Here is a 23,820-nt window from a genome sequence, read left to right as displayed (position 1 = left end):
CCGTGGTCACTGTGGCCAGTGGCTGGGGAAGTGCAAATGGTTGGCCTAGTGTCACATGGGTAGAGAAAAGCCACCAACAAAGGTCTTTTTTGCAAGTTTCTGTTATCATTATTTTGTGTGACATTCACAATTCATGCATCAACCACTGAATGGAAAGTAGCCACTGTAAAATTCTCATATGTAGGCTTGCTAAGGCGATTAGAGTTATTGCTGCTGCTGCCATGGTCCCCAAAACCTTTAAGACTATTCTTGCTTGCACGTTTTTCTTTGAAAGAAGACTTAGCACCTGCTATCGAAGGACTTGAACTCTTTCTGGAGGAAGTCTGGCCATCATGTTTTTTTAATCCAGTTCTGCCCCTATAAATATGCCATGCTGAGTAGGCCACAAGGCAGATTTCTTATAGTTTATTCTAATTCCTAGTTGAGAACAGAGCTGTAAGGTGGTGTCTCTTGCTTTTATTAGTAGATGCTTGGTGGTGGTGGCAGTTAGGAGCCAATCAAGTATAGTAACACCCGGAATCCTAGGCACCTTAGGTGAGCCGTGACTTCTACCATGCATTTGCTGAACACTCTGGGGGCTGTAGTGAGACCAAAGAGCAGAGCTCGAAACTGATAATGTCTGGCTCCCAGCCAAAAGCACAGGTATCTCCTGGATCGCCTGTCCATTTTTATGTGGTAGTACTTATCCTGGAGGCCTACTGAGCACATCCAATTGTCTTGTCCCACAAAAGGGAGTACTGACTGCCATGTTACCATCCGGAACTTGGGCATTCTTACTGATTTGTTTAGCTTGCTGAGATCCAGAATTGGTCTCCAGTCCCGTTTTCTTTGGAACTAAAAAGAATCTTGAGTAAGTTTACAGATACTACGTGGTCTGCAGGAACTGTTTGGATGACTCTTGTCTAGCAACTGTTGAATTTCTAATGTTGCTTTTCCCTTTGACTGGGTGGAATGTCTGGGATCTTTTTTATGTTTGGGACGGGGAAGGAAAAGGGGTTAGAGTAACCTCTGGATATGATGCTTTGTACCCATTCGTCGTTTATTTGTTGCCAGGCTTCTGGGTACAAAGATAAGCGGCCACTGACTGCCACCAGAGATGGACAGATGGGCCTCCTTTCAGGAGCACTGAAAGGTCTTACCAAAGAAGGATTTTCTGTCACCTAGATTCTGCAAACCCTCCTCTGCCACGTGGTCGGCATCTTCCATTACTTTTTCCCCTTCTCACCCTGCATGTGTGTCCTGGAATGCTCTTTGAGATTTTTGAAACCACATCTTTCCACTTCCTTTCTGACCTTTGGGGAATGGTCTAGTAGGTAGAGGAAAATGGAGCACTAGAAGAAGAAGATCTCTTCTCTGCTTTGTCAGATTTTGAGGAAGAAGACTTTTGTAATTTAGAAGAACCCGGACCTTCTTGAATAACCTCTGACAAGGGAGTATTTAACAGTCCTCTCAAAATAAGCTTATTTTTCCTCTCCAGGAGAGATCTATGGTTAAAAGACTGGTAAATAGAGAAAAACTCCTGGAGATGGAAAGCTCCCCGACAATAGACACAAATAGAGTGTCTGTCAGTCAATGACATTTTTTGTCCACATTCCTCGCATTTCTTTAAACCAGATAGTTTTGAATCCTTGGAAGACATTTTGAAGGAAAAGACAATGTATATGTGTATATATATATATATATATATATATATATATATATATATAGATATAAAAAAAAAAACTATATATATATATTTTAAACAACAAATACTAACAACAAAAAATATTGTTTTTAAAGGGAGGCACAGTCCTCTAATTTAAACTGACTATGCTCAAAGGACAGTAGGGAAAGGGAAGGGAGAAATCACTCTATCTGTGCCTGACATATAAAGCCATGTCCAACCCGGAATTAATGGACATGCTGCACCTCAGAAAATCCAAATCCCATCGAGCTATGCACTCGAGAGACTTGAACCTCAGCACTGAAATAAATAGGACATGCTGGAGGGACAGATTCATAACCCAGAGGCTCCCTTCACTCTGGAATAAAATGCCAGTCCAGGTTAGGCAGAGTCCCTCACTGACTCTCTTCAAGAGGAATCTTGATGACTGGATGGGAGATCGTAGGTTTACCCCGGGTATTACTTCTGTGTCATTGTTAGACAGAGGCACAGTATACTAACCTCGAAAAAGGGCATAGCAAAATTAATTTAAAATGGGTGGCGAAAGCCAAACACACTCTGGCTAGGCTTATAAATGCCCTAGGGCAGATAGCCTAGTATGAACCTATGAACCTAACTAAAATGGGCTAAAGGAGAGACAGTTCTTTAATTTAAATCAACTGTCTGTCAGAAACAACAGGATTTTAAGTATTGAGGTATAAGAGAAAGAGGCCTCTAACTTAAACAGGCTATAGAAACTTACAGAAAGCTGGGAGAGGGAGAATAAGGCCCAACGAAAGACGACGGCCAACTAGCATTAAAAGACAAAAGAGGCGGAGTATACTATTTAGCATAATAACTATTTAACGCTAGTATAACAAAGGAAGAATTTAAACAGTGAGAGGTAAATAAGATTAGACTTAGCCACAGGTAGCAGAACGAGCACCCGACCTTGTTTACTAGCAAACGAGATCTGGGGGACATTCCTAGGGCATGTTGGGATTGGATCCAAACCCATCCCAGTATGAATGAAGGTGAGATCGGACAACACATCATTTATTTGCATTATATCTGAGTAGCTTCCCCTCATTATCCAAACTTCCATGGTGGTGCAGCGGTAGCATTGTTGCCTCACAGCAACAGGTTCTCCCGTTTGATTCTCGGCTTGGGTTGGGAGTGCCTTCTGTGTGGAGTCTGCATGTCCTCCCCGCGGCCGAGTGGGCATTCGAAAGACATGCGTCGAATGGGCGTGCCTTCGTTGAAGGTTGGGCGTTGGGCTGGCAACTCGACACCATAACACCCAACTGCCAATCATTAGAGGACCAGAGTTCCGCTGTGGTGACCCCTAATCGGGAAAAGCCGAAAGACAAACAACAAGCTTCCCCTCATTATCCACTACTGATTTTTCAAACTTTGAACGAACCATTCTTTGTTAGTTCTTTTCCTGAAAACCAATGCCTTCCTGAACAGAAAAGCAATCTGGAACACTACCGTTCAGCCATTTTTACTGCTAGATGGAAACTAAATTAAGTGAGAATTCTGAAAGTTATCTGAAACATAGCATTGAGGTTAAACATTCGCAGTGGTGATTCCATTCTCTCATTATTTCTAGTTTCCTTGATCACTGCAAATAACTGTCTCAAGGCTCAGCGGCTATGTGCCCCACATACTGAAACATTCTAATGTAAAAAAGAAACATATATCAGGAGTTTGGTTAATTCATTTTACATTTTCTTGCATAGTTTGCAAGATATGAATTAATGGAACACACTGCTTTGTGTAAAAGTGGGCATCTAAACAGCCACAAAACAGCAGATAAAATTACTGTTAACTAAATGCATTTTATTCTACTGACTATTGTTGTTTTAATATCATTCTTACAAAATCAATTTGCGACATGTATAATCTGCCCCAAACTTCACAAAAATGATTTACTACTATGCAAACTACATCACCTATAATTATAACAAGTTTATTTATCTGTGATTCCTGTTTCATTTACTAATACGTGGCCTTAAAAAGTTAAATAAATATCAGATTTTGTCTGTTAAGCAAAACATACTTAAAAATAAATACTCCAAACTGTTCGATGTAGCACCTCTTTAATTAATCAAATATGCATAACAAATCAATAAATGTGATACACATAATACATGGTGGATAAAATAAAAATAAATTGGGTTTAAATTCACAAATGGCATATGTACAGGCAGGTGGTAAACATTATAATACTATATAAATCCCTCAGTCTGTTTGCCAGCCTCAAACAACAAGCAGAATTATAAAGCAGACTGGAAAAACATTAAAGCCAAATTAGTTTCAGTTTAACATTAGTTCAGGATTTGACTGTGCAGGTCTAGGCAGTCCAGCCACCCAACAAAACCCGTCCAAGGCACAAATACTGTCCTCATGTTTACTGCCTGTCATTTGCAGTAAGGATGTGAAAGAAGTTATTAGTGCTGAAAAAACTGTTTCAGAAAATATCTCTGGCACTGCAAAACTGGTGTGATTGCATATACCAGACAACTGTGTAATTCCTTTAGCCAAATGGTTTTTGAAAACCTAAAAAAATACCACAAAATGGACAAAATACAAACAGATGGGCTATAAGGGAAACTGAAGTAAGCAATATAATTGGCAAAATACTTTATTTTGTAAACATTCAGGAATAAATAACAGCAATATGTTACTATGAATCAGGTGTAAACATAAGAAAAATGTGATGCTTAGTACAAAATGGCAGGTTACTGTATCTGTTATCAAACTATTAGGACTGAAATCAGTGCTCCCATTTGAAGACAACTGAGGACAGTTAAAATGAAACAGCTGCCCACTAAACATTAGAGGAGCACAACATTCATTTCAGAATATAGTTCTCAGAATAAGCAGTTCTAAAGGGGCATCCATGTTGGTTATAATGAAAACAAAAATCATAAAACTTTGATTGCATCACTTTCTGCAGTATTTAAATATACTCTCTTACATTTCCCTGTTACTCTGTGACTAGTTATTTATTTATCCGACAATCTAAAGACATTTTGAAAAATAACTCCATTACAAACCAATCAGTCTGAATTTAGATGCCAAACTTGTCACTACAGGGCATTTTTCAAGGGGCTCAACAAATGAGAAGCAGCTATCTTCCTTCTGGTGTACACTTGCTTCCAATGTATGGCACTCATTATTAAGAATCTGTCACAAAAAAAGAAAACAGCAGTACTGCCTAAAAGGGCTGAGAGAGGCAGTACTTCAACAGTCTTACAACAGACATTAGGGCTGAGCTCTAAACAAATAAAAAAAATACCATTTAATGTCCTGATTTCAGTTTTGCTAGTATGGCAGCCAGACATGGCATGCCCTTCCACAAGACTCTACACTACACTACCAAACCAGACAGAATTTTGAATGCGGTCAATGCAGATCAGACACAGACACACACTTCTTTCACGCCCTATAGTGCACTGCACAGAATCATGCAGCTTACTTTAACTTTTAAATATAATATACAATTATCAATAAATAATAAATAATTATTAAAAAGTGCAACATATATACTGTATTATGATTTCTGCTACATACATGTCCCATAGTCAGGTTAAAGACCCAAATATAGGAAGCTGAATGACAAGCCTTTGTGCAGATGGCATGCACAGCTCTCAGGAAAGGCATAGTGCCATTTTGTCTCACTGCTAAGCACTGAAACTCTGCATGAGGTGGCTGTCTTGCATCCCAGTATGAAAGCAACCATGGGACACTATTCTGATTCCCTTTACTTAAAAACTAAATGTAAGAAATTGGCATTACAGAATTCCATTGTGAACTGCTGCTTTCTTGATGTGAGTTTTCAGACCTTTCTCCACATATATGTACATGGTTTCGTTATATTTGTAGGTCAGCAGTTTTCATCTTCTGTGTGTGTCACATATGTCAGTGGTACAAGTCCAGCCTCAGTCCCAGAACTACAGTAGAGCCAGTTGGCATCCACTTTTGCCAAGACGCGTAGACTGTCTCCCTTCTTAAAACTCAGTTGTCCCTTCTCTGTTGCAATGTGATGGCACAATGCCTTAACATCCCTGGTCAGAAAGAAAAGTGAAATGTTAGGACTGACAATGAAACACAGCACTACTACTACTACTCCTCCCCACTGACATAAGTTTACATACTGAGTTTTGTATTTGTATGTGGAAAATATAAAATTACAGAAGTTTTCATTTTTGTTGAATAAGTCATATCATTTGCTTTTCTTTAATACCATCACTTAGTTTCTGAAATGCTTTTTCACAGACCAGACAATTTTATAAACTAAAATTATAAAACCAGAACACAAAAAATTACCATAGATCTCACTGCAGTGCAAGAGGATATAGGTTTGAAGTATATATTACCTTAAAGACTGATTTTCAAGCTTTGTCTTTAGAAACAAAAATATCAGCAACAATTAGCATTTATGTTGATAACTATTTTGGTGATCTGCTATGTGTGTAATATGTTAAAAAAACTGTTTTTCAGGATAAGAACCTCGTCAACTAGATTATCTGGTTCAAATGGAGCAAGTATTTGTTTCTCTAACACAAAATTAAGATCCCAAGAAGAAGCCATTGGTTTTCTTTCGACGTGAGAAAGCCTTGAAAGAGGAAGATTCAGGGGTAGACATGCTGAAAAGGCCAATAAATGACCCTTGGTGGAGGTAAAAGAAAAGGGCCGTAGAAAAGCCCCTCACATAAATATTGTAAAACCAGAGAACTAGCTCAGAATGGGTGCTGGTTATGTTTTTGTTGGCACCAACTAGAAACCCTTTTCTATTTGATAATATATGATTTTCTAGTAACAGACTTTTTGCCTCTAGTTTGACCTGCTTCACGTCTTCAGTAAACAGGTGCCTAAAGGAAGTTAAGATTCTACCATCCAGGCAGTCAGCCAAAGTTGATTGGGGTCTGGATGTATCAAACACCCTTGATCTTATGCAAGTTGATCCATTCTCTGAGGAAGCATGTGGTAATTATCCCTGGCAATTTCCAAAAGAAGGGAGAACCACTGTTGCCTGGGCCAGAATGGGATCACCACAATGATCTTGGGTATTTGTTCTGGAACTTCAGAAGTACCCTGGATATCAGTGAAAAGGGTGGAAAAACATAAAGGAACATTCCTATCAAAGGAAGACATCTGTCTTCCAGGCTTTCTTGAATGGAGACCTGGAGCACAATCTTTCCAGCTGATTATTTATACAAGAGACAAATAGGTCTAGTAGAGGAATTCCCCAGAGATGGATCAAATCTTGGAAGACCTTCAGATCATGTATGTATCCATGTGGGTCTGCCCTGGTCCTGCTCAGCTTGTCTGCAGACAATATTGCTCTGATGGAATGAAAAATGCCTGTAAAGTGAGACTACCTGATGAAGCTACATCCCAAGTTAACATGCCTAGTCTCAAAGTGGTATGATCTAGTTCCCCCTGCTTGTAGATGTACCACTTGACTGTGGTATTGTCTGAAACACCTTGTAGAGGTCTTGGGGACCAAGATGATTCATATAAATTAAGTGCCTAAATCAGGGCAAGCATCTCTTTTATATGTATGCACTTGTGATTGTCCTAGGTGTCCCACACACCTTGCACTACTACCCCTTCTGAAACTGCTCCCCAAACAAAGTCCAAGGCATTTGAGAAGACTGGCGGCTTTGGAAAAGGGAGGGGTAATGGGAGACCCAAATTTAGGGATATTTGCTGTCTTCACCAAGTAATATTTCTCCTGACAAACCCCAGCACTAGGATTTAAAAGGACAAAGGATGTTGATGCTGGGACCAAAGAGACTTCAGATACCACTGTATCTTTCTCATGTGGATCTTGCTAGGATTTTCATGGAAAACATAGATGCAAGAAGACCCAAAATCTTGAGGTATTCCCTTACAGTGCCGAAGTCTAAGTGGAAACCCTTACTAATAGATCTGAATGTAGATCTATTTTTTTCTGTGGAAAAAAAGCTTTTCAACTGAAGTGTCCACCTGACAGTCTAGAAACACAATTGTGAGAAGGAGTCAAAATGGACTTTTGAATGTTCTCTTGGAATCCCAGCTTTGTGAAAGCGATCTCTCACCCAAGTTACAGATTCCTAACACTTTGAAAAAGACTGTGCAAAGATAAGAAACCCATTCAACTAAAGAAAAAAGAAAATGGATACCCTCTAGCCTGCAACATCCAACTAAAAAAAAAAGAAAATGGATACCTTCTAGCCTGCAACAAGCTATAACTGGAGTTAACACTCTGCAAACACTCTTGGTGAAGTCGATAGGCCAAAGGGTACAGCAGAGAACGGATAAGTGATCCAGACACATGATTAAGAAATACCTGAAGTCTGGATGAAAAGAATGTGATGATGAGCATCTTTTAAACATAGTGTTACTAGGAAACTTGAATGGGGAAGAAGAGGTAACAGAGTGTAAAGTGATATAATTTAGAGTCCGGGCACTATTGCACTCAGCTTTAAGATGAAAGATCCAGGACTAGTCTTCTTCAAACATCTTTCTTTGGCACTAAAAACTTCCTGAAGGATGAGGAATAACCCCCTGGCAAGGAGGAAGATTCTCTCAAAGCCATCTACAAACTTGATGAATAATCTTCATAACCCATTCGCCTGAAACTATATTTTGCCAAAGACAGAAGTGGAAATTCAGACTTTCTGGAATGAAAAAGGGACTGCAAGGGCTGGAGGAGGGAACAAGTCCCTCAAATAATCAAAGTGACTAGTTGGGCTGTACTTGGGTTTGGGGGTTCCTGAATTCTTTTTGGAACACCCTTGCCATTATGCCAAAATTAGATGAGGATTGAGAGAAACCCTTAGACATTTTGAAAAAGGGCGGAAAAAAATCTTACAGATTCCCTGTTTTAACTTGCCTCTTTCCTCACACTTTTTGATCACCTCTGTAGTAAAGGAACCAAAATGTGAATTTCTATCCAAAAGAGAAAATAAAATCTCATTACTCACGTCATCTGGGGGAAGTTCTAAAAATGCTGCCAGGCAAACCTCTTCAAAACCATACAAGAGCCTATTTCCCTGGAAGAATTATTAACTAAGTCATACAAGCACTGTAAACAGAGAACAATGACTAGTACAATACAAGAAATTAAAAAAATTAAAGCAGATTTTTCCTTACACGAAGAAACTGCACACCAAACATTCCTCAAACTTTCACAATTAGTCAGAATAAACACTACCATTCAAAGATGCAGAAGCATACATTATTTTCCTATAGCCATTAGTAATCTTTCCATCCTTACCAGAAAGAGTAGGATATGAGCTATCTACTTCTTTAGCAGCAGTAGAATTAACTAAAGCTATAGCTACTGGGTCAGGTTTGGGAACAGTGTATACAAATGAAAAAGTCAGAGGAACTTTATGCATTCTATCTGCCTTTTTAGGGCCAGCAGGCTTGCTATCAGGAGAAGTACAGGCGGAGACACACGTATCATCTTCAGCTGACAGAACTGGAGGAACTGGTAAGTTTCAGGAAATTCCTTCTGTAACAGTTAATCTCATAACATTTTCTGATGGACTGAGAAACCTCAGTGTATTCCTACTGTCATCACTGAAACATTTTAGAGTCTCAAATAGGAATCCCAAAGAGAGAATCAGAAACTGAGCTCTCCTCTGAGTCTGAATCAGAAAACTGAAGAGAAAACCTGTATCTGTCCCTTCAACTTCCTGTCTAGATAACAAATCTTGAATCTCTTCAGGAAAAGAGGTATCCTTCTTTCTTTTACCAGTAATCAATAAATAAGGACTGAAATCCTGAAGAAAACTCTGAGCCAGACCCTGTAAACTACTGCTGTCTAAGGAAATTTGAGGGGGAGTAGATACAAGTTTAGTTTTCTATTTGTACAGAGAAAATGGGGCAAACAGTGTTACAAACAGCAGCAGCTTCCTCAGGGATGAGCACAAAATTCTGACAAAACAGGGAAGCCTTCCTTGTTCCCTCTCCCAAGACCAATAAAAGTGCCTCTCCCTTGCCCACTGAGAGGACCCCAACATCTGCAGAGGATGTGGCTAACCCCCAATTCCATAGTGTCTGTAGGTGCTACATCAGGGGGTTCTGAGGTAAATGCTGAGTGGTACCACAAATGGCCACAGTGAGTCACCCAATGCTGCTGAAGCAAATTGCTAGTCTGCTGTGATGGCAAAGGCTGTTTGCTTAACTTTTTCTTTCTGTGGTTGAAAGAAGAACTGACCATGGGACTGGTAGTCTGTTCCATGGTCAAGTCAAAAATGGTGCCTCATTCCCAGGGAAGTCAAGCAGTAATTGCCAGTAAAACAACCAGTCCACAAAAAAGTACTTTTTTGACAGAAAAACACAGTAAAAGGACTTTCAAACACTATGGTAGCCTCAACTGAAAAATAAGCAAAACTTCTCCAAAGAAGGGGGTGCGCTCTTAAAAAGAACATTACAGTCTCAGGAAAACAAGTACCAAAAGCTGGCAAAAATTTGAAGTCTTTAAAAGTCTTTGTTTCACATAAAACACAGTAAAAACTACTTTAACACACTTTGCTAGCCTGAAAAAGTAGAACACACACAAATTTTCTACATAAAAATAAATATTTTTTTTTAATACTGCAAACAACTTTTACACTGACGGGGAAAAAGTGCTCTTGTTTAAAAGTACAATATGGTCTTGTGACAGTTTCTTAAAACACAAACTCCTAGCTTTAAAATAACTTTCCTGAAGACGAAAATAGCAATAACAAAGAAAAATAACTGAATGGAAGTTCTTTGCCAAGAAAATGAAGAGCAAAAGCCAATCTCTGATCCTCGAAAGCCTCAAAGGAGCCCACTCTTCAGCAGCAATAAACCTCTTTAGGGCTTGGCACCTAAACTTGTCTTTTAGTCAGCTCAGCTCAAGCTGCCTAACAGTCTGGGTGTGTGGAATGTGCCCTGAAGCTTTGGAAGTTGACCGGCTGTTATATCCTTGGCAGGACATAAAGTACAGTTTTGTACCTACCATAAATGTAGATGTTCGAGGATTCCCTTGCTGCAGTCCTGACAATTGGGTATAGTCCGCGTCCCAGTCGGCCCGAATACCAGAGTATAAGGCTGACGTCGGTCATGGCGCCTTAGACTGACGTCAGTACGTCAGGGTACTAATGCGCATGACCGACGCCATTTCCTCAGTCTTTTCTTGCCCCAGATGTCAGAAGACCCAAAAAGACAAGTCCCAAAAACAACCTGCACCAAAAAACATGTACAATATATACAGTAATATATACAAAAAACATAAGCATGTAAACTCACCTACACAACCACCCTGAAACACAGAGGGGAAGGAGGGAGGGTAAATTGGACTGCAGCAAGGGAATCCTCGAACATCTACATTTATGGTAGGTACAAAACTGTACTATGTTCTTCGTCTTCCCTTGCTGCAGTCCTGACAATTGGGTAGAATCCCAAAGCAGAGGTAAGGGAGGCTGGCAAATTATAAAGTAGCAGGAGCTGACAACATGCCTTGTAAAACAGCTGTGGCAAAACCAGCTCTAGTCTTAGAGTATATAGGCAGGTGATAATGCCTAGAGAAAGTATGCACTGAACTCCAAGTAGCTGCTTCCAGAATATCCTTAGTTGCCACCCCTTAGAAATGCTGTTGAAGTGGCAGTAGCCCTAGTGGAATGAGGCCTAATCCCAGCTGGAACCTCTTTGCCATGATGGGAATAACAAAATGCAATGCAAAAGCCAATCCACCTAGAAATAGTTTGTTTTGACACAGGCTTGCCCTGTGAACTTAAAGCAAAAGAAACAAGTAACTGCTGAGACTGCCTAAAATCTTTAGTCCTGCTCAAATAATAACGCAATTGCCTGTGTACATCTAAAGTGTGCAAAATCTTTTCCCCTTTATTTTGAGGATCTGCAAAAACGTAGGCAAATGAATAGTTTGGTTTAAAGCCACACTAGAAACCACCTTAGGCATAAAGGAAGGATTAGTACGTAATGATACCCTGTCCTTATGGAAAATCAAAAGGGCTCTACTGCCATAAGGGCCTGCAACTCAGATACCCTTCTTGCAGAAGTAATAGCCAACAGAAAAGCAGTCTTCCATGACAAATATTTCAATTCAGCAGTAGCTGCAGGCTCAAAAGGTTGTAGAGTAAGTTTTTCCAACACAAAATTGAGATCCCAAGCAGGAGTAGGAGCTCTACGTGGGGGTCTTATATTCTTTGCCCCTCTAAGAAACTGCTTGAACAAAGGATGCGAAAACAAAGGTGGGTCACAATCATAGTGAGCTGAAATTGCTGCAGCATGAATCTTTATGGAAGAGAAAGACAAACCTTTTTCCAATAATTCAGTAAGATATTGAAGAGCCACAGTCAAATTAGGCTCTGAAATCTCCAAATTCTTTGCTGTACTCCAAAATAAAAATCTCTTCCATTTTTCTGCGTACACTCTCCTAGTACTAGGCCTTCTAGCTTCCATAATCACATTTAAAACTTGTTGAGGAAGCTGAGACCTACCATGCTTCAACACAGAATATGCCAAGCTGTGAGATGAAGAGATTGAAGCTTGACATTGAGCAGATGACCGTCCTTCTGAGATAACAGATGAGGAATCAGAGGTAAAGGCCATGGAGGCTTCTTTACAAGACTCCTTAGAAGTGGGTACCAGTGTTGCCGAGGCCAATCTGGAGCTATCAAAATCATCCTTGGCCTGTCCTGTCTGACCTTTAGTAATACCTTTGGAAGAAGAGGTAGAGGTGGAAAGGCATAGACATGAAGTTTTTCCAACTGAAAGACAGAGCATCCACTTTCCAAGCTGTGTGATGAAACCCCTTTGTGCAATACTTTGGCAGCTGGTGGTTTAGTGGAGAAGCGAACAGATCTATGTCTGGAGTTCCCCATGACACTGTCAATTTCTGAAATACATGAAGATCCAGTTTCCACTCGTGGGGATCCATGATTTGTCTGCTTAATACATCTGCTAGGAGTTCTGTGCTCCTGGCAGAAACCTTGCCTGAAGAGTCAGTTGCAGGCTTAACGCAGTTTCCCATAAAATCATTGCTTGCCTGCATAGAGGATAAGAATGTGTTCCCCTTGCTTGTTGATGTACCACATGACAGTTGTGTTGTCTGTCAGAATCAACACCTGCCCTGGAAGAAGTAACTCCTTGAACGCCATCAATGCAAACTGGACTGCTAACATCTCCTTCATGTTGATATGTAGATGCTGTAGTCTGGCAGGCCACTTGTCTTGTATCCACTTTCCATTTAAATGAGCGCCGCAAGCAGTGTCCGAGGCATCTGTCGTTAAAACCTGACTCGCCTCTGGCCGGGTCACAGAGAGTCCCTTGTTTAGGTGACATTCCTGAGCCCACCACAAGAATTCCTTTTGAAGGCAAGGTATTATTTGAATGACAGTGTCCAAATCTTGGCAGTGCTGTGTCCATACATTTTGAGATACCATTGCAGCTTCCTCATATGCAGTTTGGCATTGGGAAGCACCAGAATACAAGATGCCATGAACCCTAATGCTTGAAGGACTGTCCTTGCAGTCAGCACGGACTGATGAGATAGTTGGTGGAAGTAAAGTGACAGACTCTTTTGTTTGTCCGGGGTTAAAAGGCCATCTGGGCTGCTGTATTCAGTCTCACACCCAGAAAGCACATGTCTTGAGAGGGTACTAGACTGGACTTTATTTCGTTCACAGAATACCCTAGGCATCTTAGCACTGCTATGACATATTTCAGATGCTGTAGAAGGTGTTCCTTTTCTTGAGCCAGAATCAGGCAGTCGTCCAAGTAAGGATAAATTTGAATGCCTTGAAGCCTGAAGTAAGCTATCACTGGAGCCAGAACCTTTGTGAATACTCTGGGCGCAGTAGATAAGCCAAAGGGCAATGCAGAGAACTGATAATGAAAATCTCCAGTTCGAAACCGCAGATACTTTCTGCAACTTAGCCTTATGGGCACATGAAGGTAAGCTTCCTTGAGATCCAAAGTTACCATCCAGTGATCCTTGCCCAGCAGAGGTAACAGTTGCTGCAACGTCAACATCTTGAACTTGGGAATGTCCAGATAAGTGTTGAGGATAGATAAATCCAAAATTGGTCTCCACGTGTTCCCCTTCTTTGGTACTAGGAACAGGCGAGAATAAAATCCGAAGCCCCTTTCTGACACAGGGACTGGCTGAATAGCCCCTATCTGGAGTAACTGAGAGGACCCCAACATCTGCAGAGGATGTGGCTAACCCCCAATTCCATAGTGTCTGTAGGTGCTACATCAGGGGGTTCTGAGGTAAATGCTGAGTGGTACCACAAATGGCCACAGTGAGTCACCCAATGCTGCTGAAGCAAATTGCTAGTCTGCTGTGATGGCAAAGGCTGTTTGCTTAACTTTTTCTTTCTGTGGTTGAAAGAAGAACTGACCATGGGACTGGTAGTCTGTTCCATGGTCAAGTCAAAAATGGTGCCTCATTCCCAGGGAAGTCAAGCAGTAATTGCCAGTAAAACAACCAGTCCACAAAAAAGTACTTTTTTGACAGAAAAACACAGTAAAAAGGACTTTCAAACACTATGGTAGCCTCAACTGAAAAATAAGCAAAACTTCTCCAAAGAAGGGGGTGCGCTCTTAAAAAGAACATTACAGTCTCAGGAAAACAAGTACCAAAAGCTGGCAAAAATTTGAAGTCTTTAAAAGTCTTTGTTTCACATAAAACACAGTAAAAACTACTTTAACACACTTTGCTAGCCTGAAAAAGTAGAACACACACAAATTTTCTACATAAAAATAAATATTTTTTTTTAATACTGCAAACAACTTTTACACTGACGGGGAAAAAGTGCTCTTGTTTAAAAGTACAATATGGTCTTGTGACAGTTTCTTAAAACACAAACTCCTAGCTTTAAAATAACTTTCCTGAAGACGAAAATAGCAATAACAAAGAAAAATAACTGAATGGAAGTTCTTTGCCAAGAAAATGAAGAGCAAAAGCCAATCTCTGATCCTCGAAAGCCTCAAAGGAGCCCACTCTTCAGCAGCAATAAACCTCTTTAGGGCTTGGCACCTAAACTTGTCTTTTAGTCAGCTCAGCTCAAGCTGCCTAACAGTCTGGGTGTGTGGAATGTGCCCTGAAGCTTTGGAAGTTGACCGGCTGTTATATCCTTGGCAGGACATAACTCATATAGTTAAGTCTACTGCAGCAGTGATCAATATGATCAACATCAGCATTTCTTTAACTGTTTGCTATAGCTGGAGGCAGTCAAGTATGTTTGACACTATCCCCACAGATGGACAATCCTTGAAAGATCCCCTGGTTCAATTAATGTTTCGCTGAGGATCTGTCCTGGTCCTATTCATCTTGTCTGCCACAATGTTTTGCTCTGATGAATTGTAATAATCTGTAAAAAGAGATTAGATCTGATTACCCCTTTTTTAATTACGTACGACACTGATATGTGTGTGATGACTAGTGTGACACTGCCAGCCCAACTATCTGGAATTTTGTAAGTAATTCTATGTCATTTGTGAATACTGATATGATTTATACAGAACTGTATGTTATGTACTGAGCTTCAAAAATGTAAACACAGCATACCCTGCTGGAACATGATTAACTTACAAAACATCAAGAAAATAAGTTGAAATTAAGTGATTTATGATGTGCTATAAAAGTTAGTTAATGCAGCAAGGAGAAAGCATGTCTAGAGCTACAAGTTTCTATCTATTGTTATGGAGAGAAGTAATTACTAGAAGTTCCAGTTCTGAGCAAACATCTGAGAGATATGTATTTTTCATAGGTTCATAGGTAGATACTAGACTATCGGCCCTGGGGCCTATACAAGTCCAGCCAAAAAGGTACCCTGGCTTTTGCCACCCAAGAAAATTATTTTCCTGTGCCACTGTCGAGCAGAGCCACAAAGGTGATCCCCCGGGTGAATTTCCTATTTCCCATCCAATCATCAAGATTTTTCTTGAAGAGTGCTAATGAGCTTTGCTTGATATAGGTAGGTAGTTTATTCCAGAGTATGGGAAGTCACTGGGACACAAATCTATCCCTCCGACATGTTCTGTTTATTGTGGTGACAAGGTTTAGGTCCCTAGAGCGTGTAGCTCGGAGGGATTGGGATTTCTTTAAGTGGAGCATGTCCAACAGCTCTGGGTTTGACATAGCTTTGTATGTTAGGCAGAGATCACCTCTGAGTAGGCGATATGCGACGGAGTAAAGCTGGAGTTTTTTGCGATGGTTTGCGTAGGGCATCTATTTGAGGCTGGTAATCCTCTTTGTGAGGTATTTCTGCAGCCTTTCCAGTTGTTGTAGATGTCTTGTGAGGTACATACCAAAAGGGGCGTTGTACTCTATAATGGGTCTAATGAGTGATGAGTAGAGGGGAACAAAGACCTCTTTTTTTCTGGATGAGAAACATTTTGTGATGAGGTGTGCCACGTAGAAAGATTTCCTGACTACTGTGGCGATGTGATTATCAAAGGAGAGACTACTGTCCACCTGTGTCCCAAAGTCTCTTATCACACTTTCGGTGTTAAGTATACTACCGCCTATGTTGTAGTTCATGGGTACAGAGTTTTTACCAAAGGGGATGACAATGCACTTTTTTGCATTGAGCTTGACTTTGACACCAGGCATCTGTCTCAGTGAGGCCTTTTTGTAAGATGTCCACATTGTTAGGAGTTTTGATTATGGCTCCTAGTTTGCAGTCATCTGCAAACTTCATTAGCCAAAGACCTTCTGTGTTAGCCTGTACTTCAGAGAAGTAGATACCATACAGGAGAGGACCCAGGACTGAACCCTGTGGTACTCCACTTGTCACTGGTCTGAAGTCGGATTTGGAGTCTGCTACTTTTACAATGTGGGTTCTGTCAGTAAGCCAGTTGGCAACCCAGCTTGTGACATAGGGATTTATACCTAGTTTAGTGAGTTTATCTATAATTCCAGAGTGGGGGGGTGGTGTCAAAAGCCTTGGCAAGATCAAGATAGGCTGTGTGAACCACCTTATCCTTGTCTGCGGCTTTGGTGACTGAACAGAGAAATGTTAAATTTTGTTAAGTTTCTGTTAGCCTGGGAACTGAAAGCAGGTGACAAAGAATGATGTCATCCAGGTTAACCCAGCAGTAATATGTGATATTAATTTAAGAACTCTCTCAGACAGAGAGGGAGACAAGGCATTTTGTATTTTGTCTTTGACCTGGAAACATCCATCATCAGCATTTCTGCCTACATGGTGTCTGTAAATAAGACTTAGGGCATAGTATCTTTTAGATACAGATAGGAATACAATACAGATCAGTTTGGATGTTTTCTGTATTTATTTGAGACTGTCTTGCAATGTTGTTTTAAAATATTTCCTGTGATTTGAACTCTGTAGTTACTGTGTTGATTGAGTATTGTCTTGTTCTTTTATTATTTATTAAATATATTTAAACCTAACTTTGTGGCTGATATTTGTGAGGCATATTTAAGCTCTTAAGAGTAATTGCATATGTATTTGGTGACACTGTACAGATCACTCCTAAATAACTTTGCAAGTCTTGGTCACACTTACCATTTGGATAATAGTAACATTACACAGCAGGATTGGTAACCCTTTGTAAGGGCCTTCTGGTAGCTGATAATAAGGGATTGGTGGCAATGATAACTACCTAATAGTCTGGCAGAAGGGGGCATAGTTAGTAAATCTGTATCAAGTCAAGTCAAGTCAAATTTTATTTATATAGCACCTCACAGACAAAATATGCCACCAAAGTGCTTTACAAAGTTACAAAAAATAAAATACAAATTCAATCAACATACATTACTAAAAGCCAAGTCATAAAAATAAGTCTTAAGATTTGATTTAAAAACTTCCCCAAGTGTGTGTGTGTGTTTGTATATAAATCAAATCTCAAAGTGTGTGTGTGTCAGCTACTTGGGCATGGACATGAAGCACTGGCTGGACAGAGAGGGTGCTGGAGATCTTGGCTTGACCCCTCAGCTGAGATCTGAACCCTATAGCTGTGCCAGTGGGGAGTCTTATTGGGGATATGGAAAAAGAGGGAAAAACCAGATCCAAACTGACTGTGATCTCTATGTGCTGTTAAAGGAAATTGTACTTTACTGTGTATGTACTTGTCATCATCCCATTGTGTACGTCCTTCACTGTTGCCAGTGGTGAGGATTGAAGCTCCTTGATTACTGGGTCAGTGCAAGGGCGTCACAACTAGCAGAAGGTTTGGAGATGATAAATGTTCTGGGACATAGAAACATTTTATTAGAGACATAATCTCTAAACATTTACGTACTTTAATCAGATCTGCTAGTTCAGAGATCTTGTGCTTTTTCTTTCTCTGGGACACAACACCCAACAAAGTCTGTTGCAACTCTGGTTATAGACTAAGTATGGTACAGAGCCATGGCAGGAATCTGTCACATGTGAAGTGAGTACAACAAAACACAGTAAAAATAGCTATGAAGTCCAGAATGTTAAGATATTTCTGGAGATGGACTTTAATAGCTCAGAAACTGATTTTAGCAACATTTTATTTGTCAAGAAAAAGAAAAAAAAACAACATATGGGACGAGTCCAGAAGACACCTCAGAAAAGCATACTGTAAGTAAAAAATGAAAAAGATTTTGCCTGGTTCATGAGAAAGTCAGGCTGAAAATAAGATTTTTTTTAAGAATTAAGGCAGTCTTCTAACGCATGTAAATACAAAATGACAGCCAAATAGTGTGCAAAGACCTAATAAGACACACTATCCTCTTTAAGTACTCTTAGAGGAGTTTACCAAGAAAAGGTAAACTCAACACTCAAAAATGTAAACCAGACACATAAAAAGATATAAATTGTCTGGCAACAATGGGAAGTGAATATGCAGGAAGAGAATTAAATAGCCAGTCTCCTGATTCCTTCTTTTATTGGGTACCTGAGTTGGACATTCCAACGTACTGCAAAATATAAGCCTCTCCAAGGATCTTCCTACCCCAATGCCAGAAATGAACTGGAACAAAAAACTGGGAAGGTTTTATGGAAATCAGACTGGGGAAAGGAAGACCCATGAGTGAGCAGAATTTTGAAATGAAGACTAAAATAATGTCATCTCTTGGGAGGGCCCTCTCATCTACCTGAGACTCCCTGACATAATTTAACAGAAACTGAATTTGCCTTGCTAGACACTATATGTTGATACTGGACTAGTGGAAGGATTTTTTTTATCAAATTGGATGAGAAATAAAAAGAAGGTTAGTTATTATATAAAATAGTTATTCCATTTACTTACATTTTCCAAGAACCTCAGGAGACAGAGAGGATGGTAGACCAACCCAAATATAGGGAAGCATGTAGCATCTCAGCTGTGACATCCTTTGGCAATTCTAATAAAGTGGCAAGGTAACTATAATGAGCACTGCCTCATAATAGGCTCCAGAAATATCAATAGTAATGTCATAAGTACATCTTAGAGGGTGTTTAAGAGACTGAAATACATAATGCTGATGGAATCAAACTAAGCTAGTTGATTAAAAAATGTGTGGGTCTGCAGCTCTTATATCATTTTCAAAGTTGTATGTACCTCCCAAGAAACGACACTGAACTCTGAATACCCAGACTGCTCTACAACCAATAGGTCAGACAGCCTCAACCAAGGAACGACCCGCAGAGGACCCAGCAGTAACACTTTTAAAACAGCTGCTTGCACATCCCACATGCCGTTTCTACCAACCCTTCCTTTCTCCACCACGGTCAGCCCTTCTAGTCATTTCAATCCCCTCTCCTGTCATTAGTTTAACTGAACACTGTATTTTTAGCCCTTCTGAATAATCTGTTACAAGTCCAAATGGACTTTCTTCAGCAGTAAAACTTGTTAGTTTTAGCGCGTTGTATAATCTGCTACAGGCCTGATAGGACTCTTCCCTAGCAGCTGAACTTGTTTAGTGTTAGTCCTTGTGTATTATCTGTTACAAGTCTAATAGGACTTTCTTAAGCAGCACAACGACTCTAGTTTTAGCCCCTTGGTATAAACTGTCACAAGTCCAATTGGACTACCTTAAGCAGCAAGACTAATTAAAAGTGCTTGTCTAGCTACCTAGGACAGTCAGACCTGTGCAGAAATAGCTGACTGATTGTTTCTATAACTTCCTTGCTCAGTCAGACGTCCTTGGTTCTAGACATATTCCCTCTTATCCCAACTTAACTTCTCCCACGTGGAGCTCCGCATTGGCCCTGAACATTCCCAAGAGCCTTTGCAGCATTCAAATTCCCTTCCTGGCACCATACACCATCTTTAGTCCTTCTATCTCCCACTAGGTTGCAGAGTGCCCGCCGGTGATGTGCATATGCCATGCATAGGTACTGCTTTGCTTTATTGTGCCTAGAACTACTGAAAGCTAGAATTAAACAAAGTCATACTATTGGCGATAGCAATTGTTATTTAACAGCTGTGTTTTTACCTATGCACTGCTTCTACTGTTTTTTACTGTTAGTAGTCCTAAACCTGATAGTTTAATGGTTATTCCTAGTGTTGCTAGCTCCTTAAGCGCATACCTTTAGTGTAAATGCTAGTCAGGCAAAGTACAGTGCTAAAAAGGGAAAGCACAGCACTACCACGAGTCCCTAGCACTAATATTTAAGGCTTTTTCTAATTAAGAAATAAATAGCAACAGTATCACCAAACCAAAGAAAAACAAGCTTCAAAGCAGGATCTGACCAACGTAATCCACAGAGTAAACGAGTGCCAAGTGGGTAGTTGCAAGAAAATTTATTGATATAAAACAGCGCTCGGCTAGATACCGAGCTTTTTCAAGTTAAAAATGAATTAAAACATTGGAAACAGTGCCATTTTATATATCTTTCCCTATCACATGGTTAGCTAGTTAGCTGTTAGTCTTAAGTCAATTAACAATTAACAATTAGTGAGGAGTGCTACTTTAGTGAACCCCAGGTTTAAATGAGAGTGTTAACATCAGCAGTGTTCTCAAAATAAGAAGAGCTCGCTTGTAGGTTTGTAAGTAGACACACCCTTCACAGTAAGATCATTCACTGTTGTAGGTGTCTGCTGCAACATGACTTTTTAACTACAGTAAACTTTATGCTTGTATACTTTTTTCAACAATTTTTTCTCTACAGATGTATGTTTTCTATTTCTACTATTTTTAAAATCGTTTTAACATTCACCAAATATATTTAACACAAAAATTATGAACAACAAGAATACAGTTTTTGACATAACTGACAATGCAGTTCATTTAACAGGTTTTATATGTATACACACTTGCTACTAGAGTTAATACATGAGCATTAGCACGTACATTTTTAAACAGTGTATTTTATGTTTCAAATGTGCAACGCTTTGTAATATGGGTATTTCTTTTTAAACACATGAGCATTTCTCCTTTTTAAATTATGAGTGTTGCTTCACTAAAGTAGCACTCCTCACTAATTGTTAATTGTTAATTGACTTAAGACTAACAGCTAACTAGCTAACCATGTGATAGGGAAAGATATATAAAATCTCACTGTTTCCAATGTTTTAATTCATTTTTACCTTGAAAAAGCTCGGTATCTAGCCGAGCGAAAGCGCTTGTTTTATATCAATAAATTTTCTTGCAACTACCCACTTGGCACTCGTTTACTCTGTGGATTACGTTGGTCAGATCCTGCTTTGAAGCTTGTTTTTCTTTGCTTTTTCTAATTAACTGATGGTCTCTACTCTTTTGTCTACTATCACCAGCTAGATAACAAATTGCCTTAAGTAATGTAGCTCCTAACTCAGCTGAACTGCTCTGTGCAATGCTAATCTGGACAATTGTGAGTTCTGTATAGTGTAACATAGTCCAGTAACTGTCTGAATAACTGGGCAAAATATTTCTTCTGGAATTGTTTAAATGCATACTAACTGAGCTGCTGTGTGCAATGTTAATTTGGACAATTGTGACTCCTGTATCTGTATTGTGCACGTTAGTCAAGTAACTGTCTGAATATCTGTGCAAGATATTTCTGCTGGAATTTTTTAAATGCATACCTAAAATAGATGTTGAGTGGTGATTTTTTCTGTTTGATGTGACTAAAGTATTTAGCTGCTATTCTGTTTGATGTGATTAAAGTATTTAGCTGCCTAGTGTCATACAGTGATTACTTAATGCAGCAATGTCTAAATGATTACAAACTAGGCCACTATCTATTGTCTAACCACTATTGTACTCCATTGAATTTGTAGCTTCTACCTTTAAACTGCTCTATTGTAGTGTCTCTTCCCTCTCAAAACTCTCTCCCAGCAGACCTGCACGCATACCCAGTGAACTACCTGTCTCCCCTTCCAGTGATACTCTCGCACCCACCCTGCCTCTCACCACATCTCTCCAATCCTTGTTTGTTACTATATACTATTTACATTATTCTTCCATAGTGTGCTCTCCACCACAGCTTACCCCCACTTACCACTGCTCATTACAGGCTCTTGTTATCTCTATCTCTGTCTTAGTTCTTCCCCTCACTGTATACCTACTTTGTTTTCCAGAGCTCAGACAGCCTCAACCAAGGAACCACCCGCAGAGGAACCAGCAGTAACTGGCCAGAACCCTGTGTGCACCTCCCAAGAAAGGACTCTAAACTCTGAATACCCAGACTGCTCTACAACCAATGTATGTTTAAAACAGACTAACTCAAAATATATCCTAACACTTTTAAAATGGCTACTTGCACATACCATGTGTCGTTTCTACCAACCCTTCCTTTCTCCACCACAGTCAGCCCTTCTAATCATTCTAATCCCCTCTCCTTTCATTAGTTTAACTGAACACACTGTATTTTTAGCCCTTGTGTATAATCTGTTACAAGTCCAAATGGACTTTCTTCAGCAGTAAAACTTGTTAGCTTTAGCCTGTTGTATAATCTGTTACAGGCCCGATAGGACTCTCCCTAGCACCTGAACCTGTTTAATCTTGGTCCTTGTGTATTATCTGTTACAAGTCTAATAGGACTTTCTTAAGCAGCACAACGACTCTAGTTTTAGCCCCTTAGTATAAACTGTCACAAGTCCAACTGGACTACCTTAAGCAGCAACACTAGTTAAAAGTGCATGCCTAGCTACCCAGGACAGCCAGACCTGTACAATAAATACCTGATTGACTGTTTCTATAACTTCCTTGCTCATTCAGCCATCCTTGGTTCTAACCCGCTCTGTTCACCCTACGGGCTCGCTTCACTTTTCTACCCTACCCCCATTCCCTCCCACCCCCTTTCATTTTGGTTTATAGCCATATACCACTCCCCTCAATTACTAAAGCCCACCTCCCACCACACTAATTACCCCATCATACTTCAGAATTACTCTGGTTTCCTCCCACAGTGGATTGGACACTCTAAATTGGCCCTAGGCATGAGTGCGTGCATGTGTGTGCCTTCTGTGGAAGGTTGGGTACTGGGCTGGCAACTCAACACCGTAAAACTCCACTGTCAATCATGAGCAGGCAGGTGATCCTCTGTGGTGACCCCTAACCGGGAAAAGCCAAAAGAAGAAGAAGAAGAAGAAGACTCCAGTACCCAATTATCCTCTTAACAGGTCTGCTACAAGCCTCTTCACATAACCAGTTATTACTCCACCTACTTTAACAACTCTCCCTAATAACATTAGCAATGTTCCTCTTACCACATAACCTCATACTAAAAACCCTACTCTGTGTAATCTCTATTTCTGCCATGCTCCTCCTCTCAGCCTTATCCAACTTCACCACAACCTAACCGCCTTCAGGTAGACTTCAACCCTCAGCTATCATTTAGCCCAACCAAATATTCATTTAGCTCCATAATTCTTTCAACCCTCCCAAACTATCACCTACACAAATTGCTTCCACCTAGTAGAATGGCCCACCCCTCCTTAAACCCATTAAAATTATCATCAAGCTTAACAAACTCTACTTATATCTACTAAAACAAACTTGCATGTTGTGGAGACATACACCCCAACCCAGGTCCAGGCACACCAAACACCCCAAACCAAAATCAACTCAATTCCCCTACTCCACAAACAGCAAAACTCTCTCCTTTTTCTTAACCTAAATGTGAGAAGTATCCTGAATAAGGTCCATGACCTCCATGCCCTAAAACTGTCCTATTAACTGAGACATGGCTAAAACCAGAAATTCACAACAATGACATTACAGCCCCAGGGTATAATATCATTCATAGAGACAGAGCAGGCAAAAGGGGTGGAGGGGTAGC

General features: G+C 40.1%; 1 protein-coding gene across 2 annotated transcripts in view; it reads right to left on the bottom strand.

The window, feature by feature from the left end:
• Positions 1-3,727: 3,727 nt before the first annotated feature.
• RUSC2 (RUN and SH3 domain containing 2) overlaps positions 3,728-23,820 on the bottom strand; it is a 1,272,067-nt gene continuing 1,251,974 nt past the window's right edge. For both annotated transcript variants that reach the window (XM_044076729.1, XM_044076738.1), the window contains one exon: positions 3,728-5,715. In XM_044076729.1, the coding sequence (XP_043932664.1) occupies positions 5,535-5,715 (181 nt within the window). In that variant the 3' untranslated portion in view covers positions 3,728-5,534. The remainder of the gene's footprint in view (positions 5,716-23,820) is intronic.

Source organism: Protopterus annectens, chromosome 1.part1 (assembly GCF_019279795.1).
Source record: "Protopterus annectens isolate FY-2018-M chromosome 1.part1, PAN1.0, whole genome shotgun sequence".
Taxonomy (NCBI): Eukaryota; Metazoa; Chordata; order Ceratodontiformes; family Protopteridae; genus Protopterus; species Protopterus annectens.
The sequence above is the reverse complement of the archived record's forward strand: the minus strand, read 5'-3'. Positions and strand labels throughout refer to the sequence as shown.